General features: G+C 43.4%; 1 protein-coding gene across 1 annotated transcript in view; it reads left to right on the forward strand.

The window, feature by feature from the left end:
* The window catches only part of LOC142662637 (pregnancy-specific beta-1-glycoprotein 9-like), a 28579-nt gene extending 18501 nt beyond the window's left edge, over window positions 1–10078 (forward strand). The window contains exons 4-8 of the mRNA XM_075840849.1: window positions 941–1216; window positions 2720–2959; window positions 4902–5219; window positions 6923–7045; window positions 10020–10078. Coding sequence (XP_075696964.1) covers window positions 941–1216; window positions 2720–2959; window positions 4902–5219; window positions 6923–7045; window positions 10020–10078 — 1016 coding nt within the window. The remainder of the gene's footprint in view (window positions 1–940; window positions 1217–2719; window positions 2960–4901; window positions 5220–6922; window positions 7046–10019) is intronic.
* The last annotated feature ends 3047 nt before the right edge of the window (window positions 10079–13125 follow it).

Raw genomic sequence — 13125 nt, forward strand, 5'->3', positions numbered from 1 at the left:
TGTAACTCAGGATCAGTACAAGATAAGTAATGTAATGTATGCACACAGTGACTCCACCAGCAGAATAGTGAGTGCAGCTCTGGAGTATAATACAGGATGTAACTCAGGATCAGTACAGGATAAGTAATGTAATGTATGTACATATTGACTCCACCAGCAGAATAGTGAGTGCAGCTCTGGAGTATAATACAGGCTGTAACTCAAGATCAGTATAGGATAAGTAATGTAATGTATATACACCGTGACTACACCAGCAGAATATTGAGTGCAGCTCTGGAGAATAATACAGGATGTAACACAGGATCAGTACAGGATAAGTAATGTAATGTATGTACACAGTGACTCCACCAGCAGAATAGTGAGTGCAGCTCTGGAGTATAATACCGGATGTAACTCAGGATCAGTACAGGATAAGTAATGTAATGTATGTATACAGTGACTCCACCAGCAGAATAGTGAGTGCAGCTCTGGAGTATAATACAGGATGTAACTCAGGATCAGTACAAGATAAGTAATGTAATGTATGCACACAGTGACTCCACCAGCAGAATAGTGAGTGCAGCTCTGGAGTATAATACATGATGTAACTCAGGATCAGTACAGGATAAGTAATGTAATGTATGTACATATTGACTCCACCAGCAGAATAGTTAGTTCAGCTCTGGAGTATAATACAGGATGTAACACAGGATCAGTACAGGATAAGTAATGTAATGTATGTACATATTGACTCCACCAGCAGAATAGTGAGTGCAGCTCTGGAGTATAATACAGGATGTAACTCAGGATCAGTACAATATAAGTAATGTAATGTATTTACAAAGTTACTACATTTTAATTAATTCTATGCATAAGTTTTCATCTACTATAACTTTCAATTATAAACGCACGAAGTCCACAGTTTATCGCTTGTCTTTATTTTGTTATTTTTTCTTTTCAGTTAATGTTTCCAGGGTTAATCTATACAGTAATTCCACCCAACCTGTTATTGCGGAGAAGGAGACAGTCTCTCTAATTTGTTCCTCCTATGGCACAGACGTCAGCAACAACTGGATGTTAATGGGGTCCCCATTGCCTCAAAACCCCCGATATAGCCTGATTAATAATAACTCAATTCTTGTAATCAGTCCTGTCTCGAGGAGCGATCAGGGAGCCTTCACTTGCAGAGTCTCCAACTATTTGAATAGTGAAATCAGTAACCCCTTCAATCTAACATGTAAGTACATCTTCAAATTACAAAAAACTTTAAAGGCATTGTCCACCACTAGAACCCAATTTTTTTGCATTGTGCCCTTTGTCTCCGTGACTCATAGAGGTCCAACAAATGGCACAGCTAAAGAGGGTGCAGAAGCAGCAGTCATACAAGGGCCAGATTACCTGGGGGAAGGTAAATTAACCATGAGACACCATTCTAGTAATAGAAACATATAATGGACCTATGGCATACTGCAGGTTACCACTAAGCAGCTGATCAGAACTGGGGAACTGCAAATAAAATAATAATTTTTCATGAAGTAAGAAACATAGAGGTAACTGTCTGGTAAAAAGAGGCATTGCAATTTTTTTTTAAATGTTTTTCATTCTGAAATTTACTCCTATCATGACTTAGCATGGACCACCAACTTCAGGCTCTTTACTCTAAGATTAAGTTCAGACAAGGCGAATACGCTGTTAAAGGTACACAGCATATCCACCCTGTTGCCCGCAGGGAATTCCAGACGAAAAACTGCCCCAAAATGTGGTGCAGTTTTTCGCCTGGGATATCCGATCCGGAAATTCTACAATGAAGAAAAAACTGGCTATACTTACCATGGTGAGGCATCTCTCTGACTACCTGTGATTGGCTGCAGCGGTCACATGGGATGAAACGTCATCCCAGGAGGCCGGCCTGGCTGAAGAATCACCGAATTCTGGGTAAGTATACGATTCGTTTTTTTCCTACTTGCGATTTTTTTTTTTTGCGGAATCGCAGCTTTTCCACTGCAAAAATCGCAACATCTGTTTACCTCCACATTGAATTCAATGGGGAAAACCTGCAAAAAAAAAGCAGCGATAACGCAAGTACAATTGACATGCAGCGAATTTTAAAAAAACGCACCGCAGGTCAATTTCTGGGCGTTTTTTCCACTTATCATTTACGCAGCGTGTGGATGAGATTCATTCAAATCTCATCCACTCCGCTGCTACTGTATTATGCTGCAGATTTTCCACAACTAAATCCTTTGTGGAAAATCCGCAGTATTTACGCTACGCGTGAACCCGGGCTTAAAGTTGCTTTCTTCTCTGCTCACTATCGCCACCTTCTGTTGACAAAGGAAAGTGACAATGATATTGCACATATTACTGGCTCAGAAATATGGTTAGCCTTTAAGATGTTGGCGGAGTTAGGAATCGGATGGGCCACAACTTCTTATATACACCATCCCGAATTAGATTAACTAATTTCGTGTTGCAGTTGGGGGTCCTGGACATCTCGACATGAAAGTATTGTCATATGTAATACAATAAGCAGTTCTGCACATGAGAGAGAACTTAGGACATGTACTTATACAGACCTTCACTGCCCCCATGTACTAGCAAACTCCATGACTAGTAATGCAGGGAGGCAGCATCCGGACGAGATGTATATTAGACAACTGCACCCTGTCTGAATTTCTGCCTCAGGGCACCATTTTTGAAATCTGTAGGACCCCTTTAACCTGAATGTTTCTACCAACAGGGTCTCCAGATGGACATATCGAATGTGGGGCAGAGCGTTTAGCTCAAAGTGTAGAGCTTTACTGTTTATGGCCCGGAGGTTACCCACCTGCTGTTGTACACCTAGTGTATGAAAATATTATTCAAAGTGGGCTGGATGGGACCACCGCAGCAGTGCCATCCTACCGGTTCTCCCTCGGAAAGCTGCTGTCTTGCACTGGAACTCACGCTGGATCAAGTGAAACGTGCTCACTAGCAATTGGTAAGAACATAGGAAGATTGTAAGGGGTTGTCTGATAAGGATGACATCTGTCCATATGACCTATGACGCCATATAGACCTCACAGAGGGGGTTCCCTGCATGGGACCCCCCCTCTATGAGCCAGAGCAAAGAGATGAAAACTAGCAGCGTCTCAAACTGGCGGTCATGGGCCTTCTGTGTATCACATGGACATACAGTACGTTCTGATTCGTTCTGGAAATCATTCAGGTTATTGGAATTCACTAGCGACACATAGTTGCCCTACATAAAGCTCATAAAAGTCAAACGGGTCGTCCCGTTTCAGCACATAATTGTTATTTTTTGTATAATTAAAAGTTCTAACATTTTTCAATATATATTCTATATTAATTCCTCACGGTTTTCAAGATATCTGCTTGATGTTATTCAGTAGGAACATTCGTTGTAAAGGATCTGCCAGACACAGCTTCTGTGTCGACGCCCGTGGTTAATCAGTCTGCACCTGCTCCTGATAGAGTGACTCGATCTGCTACCACTCAGGCTGGTAGGCTGAGGAGTGGGAGAACCTATCACAGCCTGGCCAGACGGAGCTAGCTCCCGCCCTCTGTCTATTTATACCTGCATTTCCTGCTCTTCCTTTGCCTGTGATTCTGTCTTGTTTCCTGGCTTTGCTGCTCCTACTAGTACTATTGACCTCTGCTTCAAATTGACCCTGGCTTTACTGACTACTCTCCTGCTCTGCGTTTGGTACCTCGTTCACTCCTGGTTTGACTCGGCTCGTTCACTACTCTTTAGATTCTGTGTACCCTTGTCTGTTTGTCTGGCGTTCACTTATTGAGCGTAGGGACCATCGCCCAGTTTATATACCGTCGCCTAGGACGGGCCGTGCAAGTAGGCAGGGACTGAGTGGCGGGTAGATTAGGGTTCCCCTGTCTGTCTCCCTACCCCGTCATTACATTAGTTGCTTACTTCCAGTGGATAAAATTCTGTCCATGGTCATGTGATGGACACACAGGTGCACGGCTCATTACAGGGTCATGTGACGGAAACACAAGTGCACGGCTCGTTAAAGTATGTGTATCAGAGCTGTGTCTTCTAATGATCTGAACACCTGTGTGTCTGTCACATGACCCTGTAAAGAGCCGGGCACCTGTGTATCCATCACATGAGCCTGTAACGAGCAGGGCACCTGTGTATTCATCACATGAGCCTGTAACGAGCCAGGCACCTGTGTATTCATCACATGAGCCGGTAACGAGCCGAGCACCTGTGTGTCCATCACATGAACCTGTAACGAGCCGTGTACATGTGTGTCCATCACATGACCCTGAAACGAGCCGGGCACCTGTGTATCCATCACATAACTAAGGACAGAATTTTATCCACTGGGAGGAAACAATGAATGTTCCTACTGAATAACAAGCAGAGATCTTGAAAACCGGGAAGAATAAATAAAGATATAGAGTATATGGGAAAATTGTATAACATTTAATTATACAAAATATAATGTCAATTTGCTAAAACCGGAAAACTCCTTTAATTCTAACATATTTAAATGGTAATTAAACTTTTAAAAAACTTTTGACATGTCATATTGACATGTCAGAAGTTTTGATCAGTGGGGGTCCGAGCACTGAGACCCCCACCGATCGCTAAAACAAAGCGGCAGAAGCGCCCGGGTGGGCGTTGTGCAGCATTGTTCCTGATCTGCTTTCTTCGGAAAGCCGAGTGAGCGGTGTATGGGCTCATAGACTTTCTAATGAACACGTACACTGGTCCGAGGAAAGCTGATCCGAAACTAAGCATCACAACGCACACCCGAGTGCATCTGCCGCTTCGTTTTTACGATCAGTGCTCGGACCCCCACTGATCAAAACTTATAACATGTCAAAATATTTTTAAAGTTTAGTTACCCTTTAGGTCCGCATAATCTTCATCTACCTTTTCATAACTATTTTCTCAGATACTCCACAATCTGCTGGTTTCATCAATGACAGCCTGAAAACAGCGAAAACGGGGAGCAGCGCCTTTCTATCCATTACTCTAAACGGTACTAGAGCTGGGGCCGCTGAAATCTTCCCTGCAAAGTTCTCCTGGTCCCATCTTGACCCATCTGCATCTGAAATCACCGAAAAAAATATCTACATGATCTCTAATGACTACTCATCGATTTTGATCGTACCTTACATGAGTAACGAGTTTAATGGGCAGTACGTGTGCAAAGCTGAGAATCGCATGGGGAGCAATTCTTTTACATTCATTCTCAATGTGAAGGAAGAAGGTAAGGGAACAAAAAAACCTCTAGATGTAGCATGAATCAAATTGTCATCCATCACATGGGGGCATATTAACTAATGCGGTGTAATATTTAGATGCGCCAGATGTATCAGTGGCGCACGCCTTTATGATAAGTTTGGCACATCTTGCTAGACACGTTTCTCTTTCTTATACCACGTCTTGTTTGGCTTAGTTGATGGACATGTGTCTTTTTTCAGCCGTACTAACTATGTAACTATGTAACTATGTAACAACACTTTTTTTGCGAAGCGCAAAACAGCTGTTCTTTTTGGCGCAAATTAATAATTTGTTTCAATTGAATTGCGGCCTAAAAAGTGCAGCGTAGGCCAGAATTTTGCCGCAACAATAATAGTAAATCTGCCTCGGTGTTATTATTTCACATGTTGCAACACAGTAATCTCCAGCCTATGGCTCTCCAGCTGTTGCAAATCTACAACTCCCAGCATGCCCTGTTAGCCGGGGGATGTCAGGGCATGCTGGGAGTTGTAGTTTTGCAATAGATCTAGAGCCACAGGTTGTCCAAAACAGATAACTCTATGAAGGTGTTCTCCAGGACTTAAATATTTATGACTTATCTTTAGGTTAGTCTATCAATGTTTGATCGGTAAGGGTCCAACTACCTCCTGCGATCACTGCGATCTATTGTTATTTAAGTTTTTCATTTACAGCGCACCATGTGGACAAGCCTGGTATTGCAAGTGAAAGGGTAATCAGTTCAAATTTGGAGTAATCAGAGCATATTTTTCAATAAATTTATTTCGTTGGGAAAAAAAACTTTAAAGGGGTCCTCAAGGACTTAAACATGTATGGCCTATCCTTAAGATAGGTCATTATTGTTTTACGGGTGGGAATCTAACCTCCAGGAACAATGGGGCTAAGGCTGAGGTGATTGAGATGTAGTATCAGGCACAGTCCATATGGACGAGCTACTGTTCCAATGTAAACAATGAACGGGACACAGTGATCGCAGCAGGTCGCAAGTTGGACCCTTACCGATCAAACATTGATAGCCTAACCTAAAGATAGGTCATAAATACTTAAGTCCTGGAGAACCCCTTTATAGGGTTATCTGTTTTGGACAACCGCGGTTTATATTGTGGGTTTACCTGTCAGAAGCTAATTGCAGGCAGACACCCAAGCGTCAGCGTTTTCCTTGCAGCAGAGCCCATTGGGCAGCCATTGCTCTTAGTAAACACCTTGAGAGCGGAGCGCCCAATTGACATCAATAAGGTCAGTTAGAGTACAACCAGTGGGCGACCCATGCCATAATAGTACCACTACTGTGCGAGCCCAATAAGGATCGGGGGAAACGGTTGTAATACATACAGGGCAGAGATCATTGACACCTCTGATGTCTATTATTTAACCCCTTGTATGTAGCAATTAAAGGTGAAAACACAAATTGTCCTCCCAAAACAAACAATATCAGCATAAAAACACTTAAAATAATAAGTTAGGATTGCTGGAATGCAAACGAAAAATCAAAAAAATCTTAAGATCCTTAACATGGGATAATAGACAAATGTATATATGGTATATCCACAGCTAGTACAGGATTTTCCTACTGTATAATGGTATATAGAGAGAGAAAACTAATACATGAGTTGTTTTTGTTTTGTTTTTTCACAGTTTTCAGTCCGGCAGGTAGTTAACAGCTTCTCCTCTTGTGTTATTTCATTTCTACAGAAATTCTCTCCGAGGGTGCTATAGCGGGTATAGTAATTGGCTCTGTCGCGGCTGTGGCTCTGGTCGCGCTCGTTCTTGTCCTTATCTTCCGGAACCGCAGTAAAAGTGATAGACAAAATATTGGTAAGATAAATTGGAGAGAATGACATACGATAATTTAATGATCTTGAAATGGGATTTGCTAGAATTTTAATATACCAAGTGTTGGATCTATAGATAATATAGGGATCGACAATAGGTGCAAACAGCCAGAACGCAGGCCCTTTAACTGGATGGGGGTGCCCAAGCCGGAGGTTTTCTTTGCGATTGTAAGTAGCGCTCATGCCTGATATTCTCTTTACTCACCTCAGCACCATTCCCTGTATCTCTGCCCTGCACTGATCTATGAAATCAATGCAGGGAATACAGGGGACGCTTAATATGATGCAGATTCCTGCTGGAGAGACAGGACACCACACACATCACTGGAGCCTGAAGAAGTGAGTCACCCACTGCTGGACACCAGCAATTAAATCCTATACTAACCTAGATCACTAGGGAAATGGGCACTAACCCCTCCACTACCTTAGATCACCAGGTAAAAAGGCATTAACTTCATTGAATTCAGGTGTTTCATTCAGTCCCACTTCCACAGGTGTATAAAATCCAGCACTCGCCATGCAGTCGCCTTTACAAACATTAGTGATAGAATGGGTCATTGTAAAGAGATCAGTGACTTCCAGCGCGGTCCTGTAATAGGACGTAACCATTGTGACAAGTCAGTTCATGAAATGTCTTCCCTCCTAGATATTCCACCATCATCTGTGAGTGATATTATTGTAAAGTGGCAGCGTTTAGGAACTGCAGCAACTCAGCCACGAAGTGCAGTCCACGTACAGTTACAGAGCAGGGGGCGCCAAGTGCGAAGACGCATAGTACATAAAAGTCGCCAACGCTCTGCTGACTCAATAACTGCAGAGTATAAACCTCCTCTGGTATTAAGATCCGCACAAATCTGTGCCCCGGGGCTTCATGGCATGGGGGCCGAGCAGCTGCATGCCAGTGTTACATCACTAATCACAATGCCAAGCGTCGGATGGAGTGGTGTAAAGCCGCCACTGGACTATGGAGCAGGGGAAACGTGTTCTGTGGAGTGATGGATCACGCTTCTCTATCTGGAGTCTGATGGAGGAGTCTGGGTTTGGTGAATGCCAGGAGAATGTTACTTACCCGACTACATTGTGCCAACTGTAAGGTTTGGTGGAGGAGGGATAATGCTATGGGGTTGTTTTTTAGGGGTCGGATTAGGCCCCTTAGTTCCATTGAAGAGAACCTTAATGCTTCAGCACAGAAGACATTTTGGACAATTGCTGCTTCCAACTTTGTGGGAACAGTTTGGGGTTCGGACCTTTTCTGTTCCAGCATGTCTGTGCCCTAGTGCACAAAGTCCATAAAGACATGGTTGGTTGGTTGGTTGGGGGAGTTTGGTGTGGAAGAACTTAACTGGCCGCACAGAGCCCTGACCTCAACCCCATCCAACGTCTTTGGGATGAACGCAAATGGAGATTGCGAGCCCAGCCCCCCACCCCCCAACACCAGTGTCTGACCTCACAAATGCTCTTCTGGATGAAAGGGCAAAAATTCCCACAGACAACCCAAAATCTTGTAGAAACCTTCCCAGAAAAGTGGGAGATGTTTTACTGCAAAGGGGAGGGCAACTCTATTAATACCTATGGAGTTAGAATGGGATGTCATAAAAGCTCCCAATAATTTTGTCCATATAGTGTATGTATGTCACATGCACAGATATAACGTACATGCTCATCAGGGCCAAACATGCCTGTTGCTTGATGTATTAGGGCTGATATCTAGGAGCTGTTGGGGCTGATATCTAAGAGCTATTGGATTATACATCCAACAGCTATCGAGCTAGACTTTAGAGACCTGTGGGTGGGACACACATTCTGAAAACCCTGCCTTGGGCACCACATGGGCTTGTTCCATCCAGTCTATACCACCAGGGAAGCAGCCATTAATCCCTCTACTAGCTTAGACCACCAGGCAAGTAGGTCTTAACCCCAACCATATATTACCAGAAAAGCAGACATGACGCTTGTAATATAAGTAAAAATTGAGGCAGATACTGATATATTGGCCTCCTATAACAGTCTCCTTTTACTTAGGCTAAAATTGCAGACAACTTGGAATAGCAGCATTAGAACGATAAACATGCGGTCTTGAGTAGAATTCAAACAGTCTACAACTTTCTTTGGACTTTCCCGGAACTGTGGAGATTGCTACGATATCAGTCCCGTTATGACGCTCCACTGTACGTCAGTCTTATGATAATGATAATCAACCCCCTTGTGACTCCTCTAATGTTCCACACATCCTTATATTCCCTCCTTGGACTTTTACTCTGATTCTTTTTCCAAGCAGTATTTGAGTAATTTGTTTTTTTTCCCTTGGGAACACCGCTCAGGCAGTCCGGCTTCCTTTTCTGTGTTGCTGTGTCTATCCCAAGCCGGTTACTTCGTTGCACTGCAATCCTCCCGACAGATAGACTATTGAAGAACTCAGCAATAGCTCTCTTTCTGATCTCTGTAGCAAGATCCTGACTTTTTTGCACGGCTCCTGAACTGAACTCCCGCCTACTTACCAGAATTAACGGTGCGCACCACTTTCTCTTCAGGTCTCCTCTGCTACTCCAGCACTCCTAAACATTGTGCCACCCCCACTGCTAACAGACCCGGATACTGCGACCTCAGTGAAGACATTACCCATCCCACAGTGGGTCACACTCCCACAGCTACTAGAGACCTCCACGGAAGCAGGCATTAACCTCTAAACTCCCAAAAATTTTATCCAAAATCGCAGGACATTTTAAGCCCACTCTAACTTCACCCAGGAACTCCGCCTAACAGTCTCAAAGCATAAGCAGATGACAGATTTTTTTTTTTAAGTTTGAAAACTCCTTTATCTCCTTTAATATGCTAGACCACAAGGGAAATTGGCATTAACCTTTTCATTATTATAGACTGCCAACGTTTTTACTACTGACCCCTTAAAGCAAATTTACTTAATTTACATTTCATTAATTGATTGCCCCTACTTAAAGGTATTGTCCACAATATCGGACGTCCATGCCGAGAGCAGGTGGCTCTGGTCACGAAATAGAGGCCGAGCTGCAGTACTGCACCTATCAAGTCAATAGGAGCAGAGTTTCAGTTCCGCAGCACGGCCGCTATGCAGTGTACGGAGCCATCTGCTTCCCGCTCCATACACTGCATACTGTGCAATAACATCCGGTGCTCGGACCCGCACCGATGATATACTGATGACCTATCCAGTGGACAACCCCTTTAAGGCAAAATGATGTATGGCGATCACCGCGAGAGCCCAGCAGTGAATGAGAGCTTTTATGGCCGGGATCTGAGATAACTCTGATCCCGGATGTTTAACCCCTTAGATGCTGCACCCAATAGCTACTGCTATCTACACTCTGACAGCTCATCAGCGCCCGGCAATGAGATCCCAAATCGCTGATGGTTTGTCATAGCAGCCAGGAGCCTAACAACGGCCCCCAGGCCTGCCATGGCTATTTGCCTATTAGGCCATGACATTGACTGCCAGTTTATCACTTACAAGTAATGAAGAAATCAGGGCACTCAATATAAAGGATAACAGATGTAGATATACACAGTCGAGTCACATTATTATGACCACCTCCTACTTTCGATGTCTGCAGCACGTAGCCCATGAAGGAAGTGACGTGTGGTAGGCTGGCTTGGTGGGTATGTAAGGTGTGCGATAGGCTGTCTGATCACATCTCACTCATTGTTGTCATCGGTAAAAAGGGCGATTTATCAGAGTTGCAAAAAAGGGATGATTATTGGCATTCGGGGCCCAGGGTGGCGGTGTTTCTCAAACAGCGCAGTCTGTGACCTGTTCGCGTGCTGCTGTGATGAAAATGTAAATGGTACCATTGGGAATAACCGACGTGGAAACTACAGAGCACCACGTGCCATTGATGTGGGAGGTGAACATCGGCTACGAAGGTGCGTGAGGGCCAAACGACACGCTACAGTGGAGCAGCTCAGTGTGAAAATCAACCAGGGGGCTACCGGACGTGTGTTTGAAATAACAGTTCAGCGCACCCTACTGTGTATGGGGCTCTGAACCCGACGGACGGTCACTGCTCCTATGTAACAAAGGTGCATCGGAAAAAAAAAAGGAAAAAAGGCTTCAATTTGCCGGCATTATCAGAATTGGACCACCGATGATTGGCAAAGGGTCGTCTTCTCCGATGAGTCACGTTTTCTGCTACATAGAACGGATGGACGTTGCTGTCAGGCGAGAAACATCAGAGCACAAATACCCTGAAACCATTGCTGGAGGAACACAAGCCGGTGGCAGCAGCGTTATGGGGAATGTTTTCATGGCATTCTCTGGGCCACTCATCCATGTGGAAGGCTCTTAACCGATTTGGGTATGAATCCATCGCTGCAGATCACGTCCCCCCATACATGCTGATTGTCTTCCCGCGGGCAGATGGATCTTCCAGCAATACAATGCGACATGTCACACGGCTAGAAATGTCCGGCAGTGGTTGGAAGAGAAACACCAAGACTTCCAAGTACTTCCCGGCCCCCTAATTTGTGAGACTGGAAGCCAATTGAGCATCTGTGGGACCAACTCGATCGTCTTGTTCGCCCTATGGATCCTCCCCCCACGCACCCACCAGTAAATGTGGGGTGCACTGCAGTCAGCAAGACTCCAGATACCGGAGACCACCGACCACCACCTTATTGAGTCACTCCCCGCCCGTCTAGCTGCTGTCCGTGCTGCACACGGCGGTTACTCTGAATAGATTCCACTGTGTATTTTTGATTTTTCAAGATGTGTTCTTTTATTCCTACATTTGTTCATGTAGTTGGAATATACTGAGCTATTTTTTGTGACTTTACATAGACGTTTCGGCCTATCCTAGGCCTTTATCATAATCGCTGTGAATGTGATACAGAAATATGATAAGTACAAAATAAAGATATAACATGATCACTGAAATTTCCAAGAATATAGTATTATGCCATTATAACATTGTAAGAGTATTTCGATGTCCAGTAGTTGTTTTTTTTATTGTGAATTGAAGGTAATTTATTGGCTTTAAGGGAGGGAACCTTGGCAAACTGCATTAATGATCCTTTTTTATCGTCCCTCGTATTCCATGCTTTGTATTGATTATCCTCTTTATTAATACTATGTTGAATGTATTTAGTTACATTATCGTCAAGTACTATTAGTGATAACCATGTTATGTCATATACTAGAATTGTTCTTCCTCTGGTTTTAACCAGTGCTCTTGTGCCACAGTGCCATCCGTCTTATCGTTCAAGTTTCCTTCCCTTGGTCCTTAAGTTTTTCCATAAAAAGTGGGTTTATTGTGCAAAAGTGGAAAAAAAACCTATACATATATTGTATCGCCGCCATTGTATCGACCCGTATAATAAATTGAACACATTATTTATATCACACAGTAAACGACGCAAAAAGAAAAAAAAGAAAAAAACAATGCTGGAATTGATTTTTTTTACACCCACAAAAATAGGAAATGTTAATCAGTAATATAGGTGTATCCCAAAATCATTGTGGAAAAGTAAAAAAGTTATGGCGACATTTTAAAAACAATTTTTTCCATGAAATGTGCTTGTAAGTGGTTACATTTCAAGGTCACTAACACATCTACTGTCTTTTTCCGATAATCATATAGCAGTAAACCCGAACAACATCAACACCAGAACACAAGACCCGGTAAGTTGTGATCACAAGTAACACAGCACCATTAAATGAGATTAGTAGCTATAGAGGGTCAACTAACTGCACTCAGAACCAATCTTAAATCTTAAAATAAACTTTAAGAATTTGGTTATTGTCGAGTCAAAATACTAAGATAACCGAAAATGTATAATAGTCACACATGGTGTCATTGTCACTGAAGGAGATCATCCCTGCATCTTTGAGTGAACATATCTAACTGCTGTGTTATACAGAGATGTAGCTAGGCTTTCATTCACCCGGGGGAAATGTTAATTTTGCTGCCCTAGCCCTGTATCTAATTACCCTGCCTTTGGCAGAGTGGCTTGTTGGCTCTCTCCCTGGCACCCAGCACCCGGAGAATATAGACAATTAAAGGCTATGTAAACCTTTGACATCCTTTGTTTGTT

Source organism: Rhinoderma darwinii, chromosome 10 (assembly GCF_050947455.1).
Source record: "Rhinoderma darwinii isolate aRhiDar2 chromosome 10, aRhiDar2.hap1, whole genome shotgun sequence".
NCBI classification, from domain to species: domain Eukaryota; kingdom Metazoa; phylum Chordata; class Amphibia; order Anura; family Rhinodermatidae; genus Rhinoderma; species Rhinoderma darwinii.